Source organism: Mytilus trossulus, chromosome 1 (genome assembly GCF_036588685.1).
Source record: "Mytilus trossulus isolate FHL-02 chromosome 1, PNRI_Mtr1.1.1.hap1, whole genome shotgun sequence".
Classification (NCBI taxonomy): Eukaryota; Metazoa; Mollusca; class Bivalvia; order Mytilida; family Mytilidae; genus Mytilus; species Mytilus trossulus.
Window position 1 is genome coordinate 36,199,465 of NC_086373.1, and position 19,416 is coordinate 36,218,880.

General features: G+C 31.5%; 1 protein-coding gene across 1 annotated transcript; it reads left to right on the forward strand.

Moving 5' to 3' along the window:
• The first annotated feature begins 5,531 nt into the window (after window positions 1-5,531).
• Window positions 5,532-15,918, forward strand: LOC134723105 (uncharacterized). Its single transcript, XM_063586748.1, has 5 exons — window positions 5,532-6,060; window positions 8,625-8,780; window positions 10,697-10,850; window positions 12,775-13,020; window positions 14,524-15,918. Exons 1-5 carry the CDS (start codon window positions 5,630-5,632, stop codon window positions 14,689-14,691), a joined length of 1,155 nt encoding a protein of 384 aa, XP_063442818.1. The 5' UTR covers window positions 5,532-5,629; the 3' UTR covers window positions 14,692-15,918.
• Window positions 15,919-19,416: the final 3,498 nt, after the last annotated feature.

Here is a 19,416-nt window from a genome sequence, read left to right on the forward strand (position 1 = left end):
TGTGCGTCGAACTGTTTCCCTGTTCCGTAGCGGGTCTCTGCCGTTGGCGATCGAGACAGGACGATATGCCAGACCGCGAACACCAGTAGATGAAAGACTGTGCCGACTATGTAATATGAACGATGTTGAAAGTGAAAAACATTTTTTGTTGTTTTGCCCATCATATGACGATATTAGGTTTGAATTGTTTGAAAAAGCTAGAACTTTAATTGATGGGTTTGATACTCTTGATATGGACAGTAAATTTATTGAAATAATGTCGTGTGAAGATATACAAACTTCTTTGTTATATGCAATTTTTAAATCTTTTCAGAGGCGAAAACTATTTAGCACATGAGAATTTATCAAACAATAAGATTTAATGTTTTTCTATTTATATTTATAACCAATGATTTTAACTCAAATAATTTATTCATTTTGGAAAACCTTTTTACTTTTTTTTTATAAGTTTAACTGTGATAATTGATCTTTCTATTTCTTATTTTTAAAGCTCAGTGTGATGATATTCTTTTTTAGAATTTGAATTTTATACTTCTCTAATTCTATGGAAATTTATCCCTTTTCGAACCCATTGTATAAAAAAAAATTAATCAACGTGTGGTTGCTGGTGATCTCAGAAGATCATTGGATGATTTTGAGGGTCATGACCTTTTTGGCTGACTGAATGAACCAAAATATGATAACAGGTGTTAATGAAATTGACAACTTCGTGCAATGTAAAAGGCACTCGAAGGGGATTTTCGGTAAACAAAAAAATGTCTTTTTAATCATTAGAGAAACAGATTCTTACATAGTTACTCGTGGATTATCGGATTTATCCAATCTCGATAGTTAAATTATAAATTTTAAAGTACTCGCCGAGGCGGCTCGAACTTTAAAATTGATAATTTAACTATCTCGATTGGATAAATCCGATAATCCACTGGTATCAATGTAAGAATCTATATGTATGATCAAATATGTGACACTATAATAAAATAAATCATTATTATTATAAAAAAAAAAAAAAAATCATTATTATTAAGAATACTTTTAATTTCACATTAAGCAGTTTTGAATGAATCTAATGTTTCATCATAAGAATTATGTCTTTGACTTTATTTTTTTAACGAATAAAACAGATAATTTATGCACGATTACATTTGTATTCTCATGAAAATCAGTACAAACTACGGTACATTGTCGAACGATCATCATCGGCATGTTCTTTAGAATTACCAATATTTTGTCCGCAGTAAATAAACTCATCATAAATACCAAAAATTCAATTTGTGTAGGCCAGACGCCCGTATCACTTACAAAAAAAAATACAGATAAACTGTATAATGTTTTACTCCCGTATTTGCATTAACCAAATATGGATACTTACGCACTCAAAAGAAATTTTGGAAAGTTTTGAATCCGCTGATTTTCTGAAAGGTCGAATTTTACAGCAGGCTGTCGGCATTCTTATGGGAACCAATTGTATTCATCTCTTTGTCGACATTTACATTATTTTTATTCGAGTCGGAGTTTCTTCAGTTAATTGATAAAAATAAGAAGATAAAAAAGATAGAACATTTCGTTTTACATATAGGTATGTGTATATTGATGATGTTCTTTCCATTATCAATACAAACTGTTTTGAATGGATTCCATTATTGTTTCCCCCACCCCTGGACATACACAACTTTGACATTCGTACGGTAACTAACTGCATGTGTTCCTCTACTTGTCGACCCTGTCTTAAGAAGTTCACAGTGAAGTACCAAGACCCAGAAAATTGCAACAAGAATTCTTAGGGTTCACAATGCTGAATGTTTATTTAAAAGGAAGTGATAATCTGAATGGGGGATTTTTTTCTCTTCTTAGTGTTGAAAATGGCACGAACATCTTTCAACTTAGCGATATTTATTTATAAATTGTTTTCAAAGCTCTTTTATGCACGATATGCTTGAAATCTATTCGCCTTCAAGATATTTTTTTTTCTTTCTTCTCTTTTATATCTGTTAATTCATTTTTGTCACTCAATAAATAAATTAAGCGTTGACGTCTTAAAAAAGAAAAAAAGAAATAAAAAAATAAAAAGATGCTTAGTACGTATGAGTTAAATTAATACCAACTAATACATTTTAACACGAATCTATCTTAAATATTCTTGGTTTTGCCCAATTATTTCCCTGAAATTTTTCTATAATCAATGTCAAAACGTAATGATACCTTTCTAGCTGCTTCATGATAAAACTATACAAGAAAGTATTTGCTCCTTAAAGAACAGGATATAATTATTCCTTATCAAAAATGAATCGAGAAATCGATGACGTAATCTTTATTAAAAAATCTCTTTCTTAATCACGTCGTCAGTATAAATGAGAAAAGTGTAAGATATATCTAGGTTAATGCACCCATAAATAATAATTATAAATGCTCCAGCTTAACACCAGTACATTTTTAATCATTTTAAAGGTTCAATTAATGTTTACTGTCATGTAAACATCTTAAACAGTTGACTGAAATACCAAAATCTGGAAATAATTGACAATTCGAGTTCTATATGTGTAAGAAAAGAAAGCAGAAGATATACTAAATATAGTGAAAAAAGAGACAATAAACTGAGAAAAACAGACAATTAAAACAAACAGTTAACTTGGCGGTCTAGAAAAAACTATACGACATCTAAATATAAAAAAGAAGATGTGGTATGATTACCAATGAGACAACTGTCCTCAAGAGACCAAAATTACACAGACTTTAACAACTATATGTCACCGTACGGCCTTCAACAATGTAACACATAAACAAACCATAACCACTGAATTACAGGCTCCTGACTTAATTGGGACAAAATAATGTGGCGGGGTAAAAGACTGGGCTACACACATTCAATTGAAAGCCAGGGTGGTCTCAGGTTCTCCGGAATGGTTATCAGATCAAGTTCCACTGTTATGCTCCCCGCAAATAAGTTTAGGGGTGTATCAACACAGATAAAAGAAGAAATGAGGACGGAATCGTGTCCAAGACAACTGAAACATATTCCCGGTCATCTGTGACATAATCATTGGTATGGTTATATTTATAAATAAATTAACTGTTTACACAATTTTGATTTTTTTTAAAATACTTAAGGCTTTTCTACCTCAGGCATAGATCACCTTAGCTGTATTTGGCAAAACTTTTAGGAATTTTGGTCCTCAATGCTCTTCAACTTCGTACTTTATTTGATCTTTTTAACTGATTTGGATTCGAACGTCACTGATGAGTCTTTTGTAGACGAAACGCGCGTCTGGCGTATATATTATATACAAAATTTAGTCCTGGTAGATCTATGATGAGTTTATTAATATTTCATAACTGTCAACAAACAATAACTGAATATTATCATGCTACATTCATACTAGAAATGATATCGCAATCGCAATCTAAAAATTGAATGTTTCTTTGCTTAAAACTGTTAAATATACAATATACCTACTGACTGCACAAAAAAAAATACTTACTAAAATAATAAAAGAAAAATCATAGTATAAGTGGCTGGGACAAAACTTCTCATTTTTATTGAAACGCGCCCATTATAGCCGCAAGAATAACTTGAGTATTTCGTTTTTCATGATTGAATGATTGATTGGGGCAATGATTTGTATAAACGTTAAGCACGTTATTGCGTCAATGCCGTGAAATGCGACAGAGCAATTTGATAAATAGCTCTTCTATGAAAACTAACTAGTTCAGCTTTATGAAATTTATATCCGTAGATAAGCCGGTATAACTGTTTTCAAAAATATTAAAAATATTCTTTAACTTTTCATAATAATTTCAACTAATGATACAAATATTACCAATACGTCAAAAATATGCGTGTCAGACTTACCAAAATAATCGCATAATAACTTTTGCGGGAATTTTTGTGGTCTAATAAAAAGTTTAAAATCCGCGAAAATTCGCATGAATGATAAAAGTCTAATATAATTTATGACGCCATTGCTGTTTTTTGTGTTGATCGAACGGTAAAATTTTTTTTTTTCAAAAATGAATAACCCTCGTTTGGTCAGGTTTCTGAAAATAGTAAGTTATCAAAATTTATCGCTTTTTAAAATATCAGATGATATAAAATTTTGTTTTTATAAATTATTCCTACAAATGTGCTTAGATAGACCATTTCAAATCCGGAATTTTACAGCACTCGCACCACAAATAAAAACGCATTGGCCTCGGGAAAATGTCATGCAAGATTGTCCAAGGTCGAATTTCGACGCTTTTTACAAAAACACTGTCAGTTTCAACGTCATTTTATTAAATATTCAATTTGTAGCATATAAAACAGTGCTTTTTCGTAATTGTGCTTTCACCCCACAATACGATAACATACTATTTGATAAGCTGTTAAGTCGAAATGACTTTGTTTTTTAACAAATCAAATGTCTTGCAAGTTTGTCCACTGTGCAATTTTCTTACGTTTTGAACTTTTTCGATTCGGGACGCTATATACATATATGTAATTTCTAAAAGTGTGTTCTTTGTTTTGGTGTTAAACACCACATCATGTATAAGCGACATTTGTTGTATTTTATTGACCTGTCATCAAAGGTAGGAGAAGCCGGACATCAGGCGACCTTAAGTTAAAATAGTTGCAATAAATGTCGATTAGGATCGGAGTCGAACAAATCTCGCCACGAGCGTATCTTAAAATTACCATGCTTTTTATCACTGTATATGAACTCATTAGTCCAATCATCATCCTAGGCCATCGAATTTGAAAGCAGTTCGTATTATCATATGATATGTGAACGAGATTCCGTTGTTTTTTAAATAACAAGTACGGTTCGATTTTATGTTTTAAGATCAGAGGACAAAACAAAATAATCAAATTACAAATTTCGAAACCACGATAAGAACTGCAATATATAAAAGTAGTTATTATCAATAGAAAATGAATAATTATCTAAAATGAAAAAAAAACATATGGTAATTTGTCAATAAATAGGTAAAATATTAATTACAGAACAGAAGAATTTCAAATCCGAGACAGAGAAAATTAAATATTGTAAAGAGATAAAGAAACTAAAAAGAAAAGAGCAAAAAAATAAAAGTTACAATAAAAATAAAGAAAAATACAACACAAGCCGAATCAGAAGTCCGAAAAGTTCATTTGCTTGCGTAACTACCAGTAGCAAATATTTCGTACATATTCAAGACTTTGAAGTATCCATGTCGATCAAAAATGATTACAATCAAAACGAACAAAGTATACTCGATTACCGACGTAAAACGTCAAATTTACAAATCCTTGATTGGGGCTACGGTATCAGGAACATGATATATATGTTCCCAGGGGGTAAGTAAATTTTCGAAAAAAACATTATTTTTTTTTAAAGTTTGTTACTGTTTCGATATGGATTACATTATAATTCTATATACAAATTGTTGAGAGCTTTAGCTAAAATATACGTGTGTATTAAAATATAAAAGCTTTTCATTTTCTGTCATTTTATATTTCGGTTTTCAGATGTATTAAGGGAATTTCCGTGTTCTATTTATAGAGTGTTATGCCGCCATCTAACTTCGAAGACGAACTGGTTTGGAATAACATCTCTCTGAGTTATGCTTCATTTGTCCTAATTTGACTCTTAGAACGCACTGTAAACAATAAGTCATGACAGAAGGGTCAAAGTCAGTTGAAAAATGGCTTGTAGGTTTACCTTGCTCGTTTGATAGGCATGTAAAATATAAATGTAAGAAAGGTTCAACGAATAGCGAAACTTCATCGTGTATTGGCGAATCATTTAATTCATTTCCACCAAGAACCTCGAAATGGAACATTGCTTGTTTGGAATCACTTGGAATTTTCTACAACAAAGAATTTCACGATTCACCCCAAGACATTCTGAGCATGATTTTTGAAGAAACTGGGGCCTTTCATCCAGTTTCAGAGGAGCAAAACTGTAATGTCACAGATATAAAGAAAAGTTTAACTTTCAATTTTCCTATAAGTGAAATAGTTGATATGTTAACAGACAAAGAAAAGGTTACATTAAACAATGGAGAATCATTCTTTCCAGAGATAGAACATGATATTGACGAATGGTAATTAAATGGCTAAGGAAACTATATATACTCCATCCTTTGCCATGTTTAATTTTCTGTCTTTAATTATTGTAGCAAGTGACATTCATGTACATGCATGAGCGCTTAATTGTCAAGCGTAAAAATCACTTTTGTTGCTACTGCCATGACTGTAGAGTTACATTTGTAACTGAGCCTTGATATTTAATTTATATTCATTCATCAAAATATCATGTTGCAGCTACCATTAGGATCAATTAGAATAACTTTAATAGGTTACATTATTGTGACAAATATTCTACTGTCATTGTTCATGTAGGGTAACCTCCAAATTATTCTAAATATAAAAAGGAAGATTTGGTATGGTTACCAATGAGACAACTCTCCACAAGCATGACAAGAGACCAGAATGACACAGAAATTAATGATTATACATGTAGGTCATTGTATGGCCTTCTACATGTATAATGAGCAAAGACCATACTGCAAAGTCAGCTATAAAAGGCCCCAAAATTACAATGTAAAACAATTCAAATGAGAAAACTAATAATGGCCTTATTTGTATTAAAAAAAAATAAAAAAAATATGTAACACATATACAAAAGACAACAACTGAATTACAGACTCCTGACATGGGACAGGCACATCCATCTCTAATGTGGCAGGGTTAAACATGTTAGTGGAATCCCAATATCCTCCCCCTCACTACATAGATCAAATTATTAGAATATTACGAGGCTGTAACTAATTTGAGGAATACATTTGAAGTTCTATATTTTGTCAGTTTTCCATAACCTGTACTGTTAATGAATATCTGGTTCAACTAGACGTACAGGTTCCAGGTACGTCACTGTCGTCATCCCCATTCTTAAAAACAATTATTTCTGTAATAAGTTAACTTACACTTTTTACTCTAGAAATATCTCTTCTTTTTTCATATGGTGAACTGACCATATTATAAATGATGAGCTAATAGGCTTATATATGTATGTGTAAGCAGTTAAGCTACATTTTTTTTTGTACTTTATGCGAGCACCCTAGATTTATGTTCTACCCAATAAATGCTGAAATATGTGCCACTTTTATTATCTGGCTGGCTATCATGTTAAATTTTTTTTTTTGAGTGATTCTTGTTCTTATTCTAATCTGAGTTTAATTGTATAGAATAAATAGTAGATAAAATACTAGAAAAGATCTTTTCATGTGATATAACAACTGACTGTTGACCTAAACTTATGCATGTTATGGACATTTTGAACTAGCTTGACATCTAAATCTTGGACCAACATGACCAATATTGAAGGGTTTTTTTTGTAGTCAGATCAGTCTACTTCAATATTTGAACATAATTACTGATGATTCAGTGGCAGATCCAAGGGTGGTGTTCTGGGAGTTGGAACCCCCCCTTTTTTTTGGCCGATCAATGCATTTGAATGGAAGCATATAGTTGGAAACCCCCCTTTGCTCTAGGTTGGGACCCCCCCCCCCCCCCCCCCCCCCCCCCCCTCCCCCTTCTTAAAATGGCTGGATTCGCACCTGTGATTTCATTGCAGTAAATAAGCAACTGCATTATTATTGTATTTATAAATTTGCTGGAATGACATTGTATGTCAACACATTAAGCACATGAAATTGATTGAATACGCATGTATAGAAGAATATTAATTTGCCAAATGTAGTAATGTGAACATTTCTGTCTGACATAGTTTTCTGGATTAGCAGTAGACTTGATGTCATGATTTAGCAATAGATATTAAGTTTCATGAATAGGCCAATCTTATTAAAATAAGTTCTCATCATTTGCTCCTCGATTTTTTATATGTCGCCGTGTGAGATCTTAAGACACCCGATTGATAACCATGTCTAAGGTCAAATTTGCTGAACTTTGACCGACCACATATATAAAATCGAGGAGCAAGTGATGAGAACTTATTTTAAAGTCATAAGAAACCTCAAAAAAAAAATAATGCATATGTTTTTTTATAACTCAATGAAAAAAAAATGATGGATAGTTTTCATTATAAAACTTATGTACATATACTTTTTTTGGAAGAAAATTCTTTAAGTTATTCATATTTAGAAGCAGTTTACTTTATTTGAATTGCTTCGAAGGAAGCAATTCCCCATACATATTTTCAGTATGCAAAGTGACCTCAGTGTGACCCATCATAATACGTATGGATGTCCTTAAAATAAACTATTATCTGAATTTACATGTTAAAAACGTGCTCAATTTCCATGCTTTTTTGTTTATTTTTTGTCAATTGTTGACAAACGGTGACAATCGTTAAACTTCGGCTCCAAGACACGAACTTTAATTACCTGCCATATTTTCACAACAGCACTGACAGATTGAAAAAAAAAAATTACGATTATACGAAATTTACACGAAAAAATGATAAATTCGAGCACAGAAGACTTAGTTTATGATGTTTGTATGCAATGGGTTCAAGAATTGGAAGAACATTATTTTTCACCCGTCAATGGTTTCTTATGACTTTAATAAGATTGTAAATAGGTCAATTTCTCTTTTGATATATTCTTGATGTGGATGTTGACTTAGCTTTTTATTTTATATATTTCAGCACTTCTGTAGACATTAGAGAGTTCCTTTTTAGTTGCCAGTTAATGCTTTCCTGCAGAGCAGCCTTCTTTTATGACTGGCGAGAGAATATTGAACCAAAGGATATGTTTGTTGAAATATTGGAGAAATTTGCAAGGTTGTGTCAGTTAATAACCGTGTAAGTTAATATCATATATACAAGTACATGTATGTCATGTGTAAGAAAAAAAGAGGTGATTTCATCACTTCTGCAAGTTTCATGTTCCAAAATGGAAAAGTGAGAATTTTCCAATAGAATGGATTCAACTATATACATGTATTTTAAGGTGATAGTTAACACGACAGGGAGATAACTCTGTAAAAATCAGCAAAACATTTTAATCATGTTGTATTGTTAAGGAAATATTAATCTTCTCAATGATCAAAATTAGTGTTTTTCAAACTGCTGAACGAATGTAGTTTTTCTGATAAGGTGGTTGGTTCAAATGTTTTGATATTATGACAGTTTTGTCAAAGGATCAAAGTAAACATTTTCGAAAATTTTTATGAAAATTAAACGAGAAAAAATTATTTTAGTCATGTTGTTGGGTAACACCTTAAGCTTATCAAAGTGTTGAACCTGAGTGTATTTAAGTGACTGTGTATTTACATTTGGATGGTGTGCTTTTTATGTGGATTTACTTTATTGTGGTGGTTGTGTTTAATAAGAAAATCTTTAGCTGAAGTGTGCTTACATATTTCAGTTAGCTGCAATGGTTTGGTTTTGCAAGAGGCTAAAATCAAGTAAAATCCAAATACATCTACACATTTTGTAACATTTGCATTTTGTCCTATTTACATTTTTTGTATATTTTGTCACCTCTGTCATGTCTGTCACAAAAAGTTAGAAATTGTGATGGATAGGATTTTATTGGTTGAAATCCTTATCTACAGTATTTTGCTCCTATAAATGTCCACACAGACCACAACGTTAAAGTCCATATAACTTTGGTTTTAAAAACTGACAAACAATTAAATATGTATGTGCATCAACTATTATGTTTCAACCTGAAATGTATGGCAGGGGGGATAACTCCAATCTCTTTGAATACAACTTCTAGGTTTTCTTGTTGATTATGTTGATATATTTATTCTACATTGAAATGATTTCATAAATATGATAAAATGTAATTATAAATGTTTTGTCCTCCAAAAAATTTATACAAATGGACTGACTATTTAATGGTAAATTTTTCTTCAACTTGGAATTGTTTTATTATATCAATTATTACGGAAATCCTATGCTACATGTACATGATGTCTAAAAAAAATTGCATTATTGATTGACCCTCTAGAAGTTTAGCACAGTATCATCTCAACAGTACAAACTTAATTGCCAAGAAATGAGTGGGTTTAATAAGCTTATGAGATACATGTAATAATGAAACCAGGAATGCAGAATTTAATGTGAATTTTCATTTAAAAGAACCAATTTATAAGAATATAACTTAGAAATATTAATATTTTTACAAGTGTAGATTGATTTTGGTTGTTTTTGAATATTTTTCAAATTGGCATTTTAAGGGGAGGTAACTCTATAACAGTGCATTTTCTGAAGGACTTTACATGAAATTTTCCTATTTTGTCTTTTAGCCGGAAAAAACGTACGGTGACCCTATCTTTTCTTTTGATATTCTCAAAGCATTTTCTGAAAGCAATCTTTTCCTAATTTATTTTACAATTCTATCATTTTGTTTATTTTTTATTCACATAATGGTGTTTTTTCCTGTATAATCCATACAAAATTTTTCATTTTGTCACAACCTGTAGCTTGAGAAAATGCACGGTGACCTATCATTTTTATAATATTTTTGATCATGTATCAATAGATACTACATTTTGACAAAGTATGAACAAATTCTATCATTTTTATTTTAGACTCCCATACCACCTTAAGTTTAGGATTTATTTCGTGTTTATTATTAGAGATTACAATGATGATGTCACAAGCTGTAACTCTTTGTCATATATACATGTTTCATCATTTCTTTTTTTTTATATAGCTGCAGTGTTTCCTTTATAAGTTTCGTTAAATTTATCGTGTTCTATTTTTAGGCCAGGTTCAGCATGTTCTGTAAAAAAAACTTCGATGACATTGGAGAATGTTTCTGTTACATCAAAGGCTGACCTTGTTATGATTCCAGAAAGATATCGTCGGAGTACATTTTCAGCTAAAGACAGTGCAACATGTGTAGTATCTGTAGCTGAGGTATGATTCTTTGTATTTCAACATTTGAACTAATAGAAATGTACTCCTTAATTCTTAACCAGTCTTTACATCATTTAAGGAATGACTGTAACATTTTTTTTGTCTATGAAGAAATAACATAAAAATTTGGTGCACACTGAATAACGCACGTAGCAGGTTATTTAACAGTGTGCACCACATTTTTTATGTTATTTCAAATAATTCAAAAAATATTACATTCATTTCTTAAAATTTAATTCTAAATTTCATTTTAGACCGTAGAAAACCAGAAAAAAACGTTGATGACGTCACGGTCTCATGACTAAATTATGTCTATGGGCTGGTAACAAAATAACGTCAGCCAATCAGAAGACGCGTTACATTCAAAATTAAATTATATAATAATAGATCAGCACCAGAATACAAAAAGTGTTTGCCATCACTTTGATATAAAAGAGAAGATGTAGTACATGTTTGATAGTCAATGAGGCTCGCGGGTACAAAAAATTCAGCAAAAAATTAAACATTTGTATTTTCATTACAAATTTTATTTATAACACATTTAGGTATTACTTCACAATATGGTACAAAAAAACCACAGACAAATCGATTTGGGTTGACCACAGATGACTTTAAATTTGTGTATATCATTGATAAATCTCCAAATTATCTCCCTTTGGTGCAAAAATGTAATTTTTTGGCGTTTAAATTAAAATATCTTTTTTAACTCATTGGTGACCTATATTTTTTTTATTTATGTTTTCAAACAAGCTGTTCATAAACTAAATAATTGTAAAATTTAAGCGATTTCTGTAATTTAGTTCTTTTTTTATTTCGATATTACCATTATTTTGCCCATTAGTTCAACAGAAAAAAGGACATTAACAAAAAATGTATGCTTCTTTCGGAGGCAGATTGTGAGCTTACATGAACGGTGACCCCATACTTTTATTTTATATTTCTATAAGGTATAAGATAAAGTTTAATCATAGAAAAAAAAGCAACATCCTATATTAGAAAACAAAAGTTGATTTAGACCTGCTAGCCCCCTTATTAAGAAACCAAATAACAAAAGCCAGACGTCTTAAATGTTGACTGAAAAGAGGACCCCAAATTAACTGTAATTTTAGCATTAATTTGAACATAAGTGTTTGCTGTGCAACAGAAGCCACATAACCAGGAGACTATAATATCTAGTATAAGTTTATCTCTTTTTGTTATCTGTCAACATGTATTTGTATATTGTGGATTCATTTGTTTTTGTGGGTACCAATTTTCGTGGTTTGAGGAAATTTTACATATTCGTGGATGTTTAATTTCTTGGTTTTGGCAAAGTCTACACTAATTCCTTTAAAACATTTGATATTCGTTGAACATTTGAATTCATGGTTCTCATGTACCCACGAAATCTACAAAAAATGGTATCCAACAAATATTAATGAATCCACAGTAGTAGAATGTTGAATTCAAAATAGATCTGGTTTGACAAATAGCATAGACCATTGTGTATATAATCATGATAACAATGTTAAGAAAAAAAACGTTTTTTTGTCTTTGAAATATAAAACCTTATCAATCCAAATTCCGAATATATTTTGAAGACATTTTAGAAATATTAAAGAATAGTTTGATAGTCATTCATTTGAATACAAAAGTCCTTTACCATATGAACCCTGATATTTGAATTATAAATGACTGGTCTTTTTAACTCCCTAAGAGAAATCCATTGGATTAAGTCTCATTGAAAGATAAAGCTCATGTTTTTCAATATATCAGCTAAGTCTTATAATGTATGTTTTTTCTTTTGTCAATTTATTAATAAAAAAAGTAATCATTATTATTGTTGTTGTTCTATAAAATAAACAAACAATATCTAAAGTTCTAAACTGATCCATATGAATAATGGGCATGCAGCTCTTTAATCTTTCTTGATCAAATGTTTTAGATCAATAATTTAAAACAAAGAAAGTCAAAGGTGGGAAGAGAAAAGGCTGCACAGGATGTGAGATCATCCATCAAGGATGGTGAAAAGGACAGCTCTGAACCAACACAGATTTACACAAAAGTTAATACAGACATTCTTGCTCAACATGGCGGTGATCTATTGATTAACAGACAGATGTATTGTAGTACATTATCCAGTAGCACACCTACTTTATATCTTCCAGGGATGATTGTTGTTGGAACTGAGGTAACTCAATATAAGAAGATGTGGTATAAGCAATGAGACAACTCTAACTCCCAGTCACAATTTGTGAAAGTAAACCATTATTGGTAAAAGTATGGTGTTCAAAGTGGAGTCTTGGCTCACACCAAACAGCAAGCTATATAGGTTCCCAAACATAACTAGTGTAAAACAATTCATACAGGAAAGCATCACTTTATAAAATAAACGAGAAACACTTATAAACCACATCAACAAACAAAAACCACTGAACTTCAGGTTCCTGACTTTGGACAGGTGCAAACAAAATGCAGGTTTAAAGGTAAGTAGGTACCATCTTTCACCCTTAACTGAAACAATAGTGTAACATCACAACATAGACATTCTGTTTATACTATTAAATACCATTTAAAACTGTTTGGTTGTGAGCTTTTGTGCTAAGACCATCTCTACGTAATTTTGTGCTTGCTGTTTCTACATTGATGATCTTTTGGAACAATTAAACTTTATTTCAGTTACTCAAAATGTAAACTTGCTAACCTAAAATAAACCACGTTTTGATGACAGAAAAATAATTGAAGGTAAATGTGATTAAATTTTGTGTTCTGACTCAATCAAAATAGAACAGTAATTAATTTTTATACAACCGCAAACATTTTTTTGCATCATATAAAGCTATCATGTTGGTCGTAGTCTGAAGACGCATTTAGTTTCCGGACAATAACTTAAGTTTCAATGAACGGATATACATTTTTACTAGAAGGTTCAATACCACAAAAGGAAGGTTGGGATTGATTTTGGTGGTTATGGTCCCAATAGTTAAGTAATTAGGGGCCAAAAAGGGGGCTCAATGAGCATTTTTGCAGTTTTTAAACAATAACTTGTGTTTAGGTGTATGAATCTCTCTCAAATTGTTTACAAGTTTCCATACCATGAAGAGATGGCTAGTATTGACTTTGTGGGGTTATGACTCAAGATGTTTTGGAATAAGGGGCAAAAAAGGGGGAAAAACTAGGTTTTTCAGGTTGATGGACAATTAAGACCATTTAAAAGCAGTGTAAGGAGGTAACTCAAAAACATTTGACATACAATGTTCAGATATACCTCCCTTACACTTCTTGTAAATTATGTATAAATGAATGTCAGGTTTTAGACAAATTGCAAAAAAAGGGTGGTGGTAGTAGTTTTTCAATTTTTTTCCCAAATTTCTCAAATTCAAAATTTTTGAAATGTTTGAAGAAGAAATCTTTAATTGCACAATTTTGTGCAATAGATATGTAAGATCTTAACATTTGTTTTGTGTTTGAAACACATTTTATGTCAAAATTTTTATCACAATCCAAATTCAGAGCTGTATCAAGCTTGAATGTTGTGTCCATACTTACCCCAATTGTTCAGGGTTCGACATTTGTGGTTAAATAAAGCTGCGTCCTGTGAAGCACCTGGTTTGAAATTGAAATGAAATATTTTACTTTTGTTTTTTTACTGAAAGAATCAAACATAATACATGCACAATTTATATATTTGTAGGTAATTTTTACTCTCATGAAAATACATAGAAAACATGTAATGCAGCTTAAAGAACAAAGGGAAACAACTTTAAGGGCAACTATTTATTACTCAAAGCCTAAAGATCTGCTAAGAAAGGAAGATAGAGATGAACTAGTTGAAGCTTTTACGGAGCTGAGCAATATTTAGTCTCAAACACATAACAGTGGTTTTTACATTGGAATAAAGAAAAGTTAAAGTTGAAACTATAAACTACAAAATGTATAAGAGATTGTTGCCACATTTGCAATGGAATTTTATAGCCTTATGTTATTGCTGCAGTAGAAGTGGTGAAAGTAGGGAAGAATGCATTGTTTTTAATATTCAAGTACATCATGATTTGTGATATGCGAGAAACCAAAACCTAGAAAGAAAAGAATGACACATGGGTATTCATATTTCAGAGGCCAATTTTGGCCAGATCAAATATGCAGTTCAGTGGTGCATATACAGGAATCCTAAATGTTATAAAAGTATAGACTAATTTGATAAGGCAGGTTGATGTTATATAATTTATTTTAATCAACTTTGTTTTTTAGATTGTTGTATTATCAAAGCAAGCATAATATATATGTCAGATTTTTTTTCTTACAAAAAATACTGTAATTTTTGATTTACCTGTGACATTACTTTATGTGGCGTTGATAAATTTGTGTGACAAACATACGGTTCACAATTATATTATGCTGTTTTTTGTGGACTGTCCTAAATTATGTTAAGTTTTTTTTTTCTTTTCTAGTCAATATGTCAAAATGTTCTATCAAATCATTTATTTATGAATTTCTCAGTTTTGCAATGATTTGTACTGTATTCTCGTTATGCAATACTGTCATTTTTGCCATATATTTAACATTGCCATAACCAATGAGGTTTGGCTAGCCACAAAACCAGGTTCAACCAACCATTTTTTTTTAAATGTCCTGTACCAAGTCAGGAATATGGCAGTTGTGTTTTAGCCCATTTCTATGTATGTTGCATTGTCGTGTTTATTGTTGCGCTTCAATGTTCCGTTATTTTATTGTTTTCCTCTTATAGGTGATGTGTTTCCCTCAGTTTTAGTTTGTAACCTGGATTTGTTTTTGCTCAATCGATTTATGACTTATGAACAGCCATATATTACTCTTGCCTTTATTCATAAAAAAATGTCTCTGATTTAATAAAAAATTAAAAGATAACTTTAACAAAGTGGTATATGATTCTTTATTAAGTATAATCTAAATTTCTAGTGGTTTTTAGGGAATTTAGGATAAAAAGTTTTGTAACTTGTTGATGAAACCTATGCTAGTTTTAAGTGTTATATGGTCAGTTGCCATATTTTTATGTTATGCATTCCATTGAAATAAAAGAAATAGTCGAAAATGTCATTAAACGATATTCTAAATATTAGAAATTAAATGTTGAAAAAGTCAAAATTACAACAACAAAAACTAAATAAAAAAGAAATGCAACTTCTGCTCATTCTTTAGATTTCTATGTTGTGTTTTGTGCAGTGCTGTTTTTCGGTTTGTCTTTTTCCTTTTTAGCTGTGGCATTGTCAGTTAATTTTTGACCTATGAGTTTCAATTTTTTTTGTTCTATCTTTAGGTATATATTAAAAAGGCAAATGCACCATTTAAAATTTTATTCAATGTATTGTATTTTATACGTTTTAAACCCTGATTTCCCATTCCAAGTTAAGTTAGAACATATTTTGATGAAGTGTACTGTAACTTTCTGGTACAAACTAAATTTGGTAAAGCAGATTTTTCTATTAACTTAAATTGCCAGTATACTGGAATTTTGCCAAGGAATCAAAGTTTTGTGGATATTCATGAAACGTCCATGGTTTTTTTTTCATTCTGAGCTCACCTGCCCATAAATCAAAATGTCAAAATACTATTTTCTTGTCCCTTGGCACGCTCCGTCATCAGTTATTTTATTATGATAACCTTTACCTCTGTAGCTACTAGATAAAATTTAAACAAACTTGCCCTGATTTATTATCGTGTAGTTTAAAACCTGTTTGATGACTCCACCGGACACCCATGTATGACAAGGCAAAATCAAGGACGTATAACTTACACCACCTTTTCATGATTGGTAGGTCAGTTTTAAGTTTCCCTAATAAAAATAGAAAACCAGTTGATTCAATAAGCGACAGCTCTATTAGTAATAGAGTGTGGAATGATTGTAAAAGAGGGGCGAAAGATACTATAGGGACATTCAAAATGATGGTCTCATAGATCGAAAACAAAACATTATGGCTAAAAAAGGAACAGACGAACAGACAAATAATAGTACACAGGACACAACATAGAAAACTGAAAGACTAAGCAATATGAACCCCACCAAAAACTTGGGGTGATCACAGGTACACCAGAATGGTAAGCAGATACTTCTCCACAAGTTAGTGGCACCCGTCTTGTTTCTCACAGTATCACAAATCGGTAAAAAGAATTATTCGGTTGGTCATATTCGTGTAAAGTGAACGATATTGTAGTTATGAAATAAGGCACATATCCGATATCAGCTGTAAACCGGATAATCCGTAACGATCAACCAACTCGTGATGGCGTCCGTAAAATTTTCGAAGGAATGATTACAACTTCCACCTTTGTAAATCTTGGTTTAAAAGCTTCTTTGTGAGCAGCAGCCATCTAGCAAGGCAATGATGATAGGAACTACAACCCTAGAAATATTGTATCAAAGTGGCGAAAAATTCTATAATCACAAACTGTAAGATGAATAATAATGTTCGTATTGCAGGGCGGATTTAAATTCGGTTACATTTTCAATATTCTGTGGCCAGTGTCAAATTTTTGTTTATTTGTCTGTTTCGCAGGTAGCAATAGGTAAAATATAATTGTTTTATAAAACCATGTGTACATGTTCGTCTGGCAGGGTTCATATGATATTGACCTCTTTTTCAAAATTCATTTGCCAACGTTAAGTTTTCGGGTTGATTTGGTTTCTCAGATAATAAATGACGCGCGTTTCGTCTAAAAGATATTCATGAAGTGAAGTTCAACACTTATCAACATAGATGCAAAATCAATAATGCGATTCAAGAGCATCGAAACCTAAAATTTCCAAACAAATAAATATGCCAAAATCTAGTTAATCCTACATAAACCTTAGAACCTCATAACGATTATGATAGTTGATGAATAGTAAACACAGAAATGTCTTGGTTGTTGTCTCTTTGGCGTATTCCCCATTTCCATTCTCAATTTTATTTAAAATATTCTGTGTCATCAGATAAGTGCTGATTCCTGGATTGGTGATATCTCCGGGCAAGAACCATTCTACATCAGTTGTTCTTTCAAGTCACCAAGGATAAAAACAGTGGTGCATTTTGACTACAAACTATAAATGAAACTAATAATGAATACATAATGATAAAGAATGTTATGTTCCTTAAACGTCGTTAGAAACATTCGATGAATTATCTCCTTCGTTCCAAAATAAGTTTTCAACTATTAGTTATATTAGTGAATGCAAAGAGCACCCTAAACGTTCGCATACAATATACATTATATATGTATAATTTCTAATAAGGTTCTTATTAGTTATCAAATGTACCAGGATTATAATTTAGTACGACAAACGCGCGTTTCGTCTACATACCCTTACAGAACTGAAATGTTTGCAGCAGGTCTGCTGCATACTTGCTGCAGGTCTGCTGCAAACAAAAAGCTTGCAGGAACCCTTTGAATATTATGTTTGCAGAAGTTTGCAGCTAGCTGCGAACCTCCTGCAAACATTGCAGCTTTTTGCTGCAAGCTTGCGGCAAGTTTGCAGAAACTTTTATGTTTGCAGTAAGATTGCAGGAAACTCTAGAATTTAAGGGATGTTCGCAGCTAGATTGCAGGAATCTTTGATAATTCTAGATGTTTGCAAGAACATTGCAAGAATTACATAAAACGAATGAGCATGCCCATTGGTAACTTCCTGGAAGATACAGATTTGAAATATGAAAATGTTGAAGGTGTTTGATTCATGTTTTTTTTCATACAATGGATTAGTATTCAGGGAGTATTTTAGATTGGAAATTAAAAGAAAATTTGTCAAAGACTTTTGTTGTAAGTATTGATTCTTCATAGACGTGTAAATATTTGAAATTCGTCCCCTCATACCTGCATGAAGTTTTGAAAAGCATTTTTAAACACGTATCAACTATACAGTATATGAGTCAAGAATGTTTGGAGATTATAACTTAAAATATTGTGTTTTTATAATTCAAGTTGAATTATGTTAAAATGTTAATTAAAAAGCAGTTTTTATATGCACAAAATAAATTTCAAATAAACCTTTTTTTACGGTATTTTAGACATGCATTCAACATTTTAGCACGTACTTCAACAACAAGAAATCCTAAAATTATTTTTTAAAGGAATAAACCTTTACTATCTGACTATGATAATTATGCAAATGATTAATTATTCAAAATATTGTATGTATGTATGTTACCAAACTTTCAGAATTTACTGTGTAATAAAGATAATGTGATGTGTATACACAACATGACTTAATTGGTTAGTATTGTATAATCATTTATGTAGTTCCTGCAAGTTTGCAGCAAGCACGCAGGAGAAAAGCAAACACGCAGCAGGTCTGCTGCAAACACGCAGGAGAAAGATTAATTTGCATAAAAATGTTTGCAGCAGGTCTGCAGCAAACACGCAGCAGGTCTGCTGCAAACACGCAGGAGAAAGATTAATTTGCATAAAAATGTTTGCAGCAGGTTTGCCGCAAACACTCATTTGCATATAAATGTTTGCAGCAGGTCTGCAGCAAACACTCATTTGCATGGTAAATTGTTTGCAGCAGACCTGCAGCGTATTTGCAGCAAACACGCTGCAAACACAGACTCTGTGTTCGCTGCAAGTCTGCAGC

What these genes read in the sequence shown, in the direction of transcription:
- LOC134723105 (XM_063586748.1), top strand. Translation starts at nt 5,630, where the DNA reads ATGACAGAAGGGTCAAAGTCAGTTGAAAAATGGCTTGTAGGTTTACCT. An exon ending in TTGTGTCAGTTAATAACCGT is followed by an intron (nt 8,781 to 10,696) that starts GTAAGTTAATAT and finishes TTCTATTTTTAG; the next exon opens with GCCAGGTTCAGCATGTTCTG. An exon ending in GTGTAGTATCTGTAGCTGAG is followed by an intron (nt 10,851 to 12,774) that starts GTATGATTCTTT and finishes CAAATGTTTTAG; the next exon opens with ATCAATAATTTAAAACAAAG.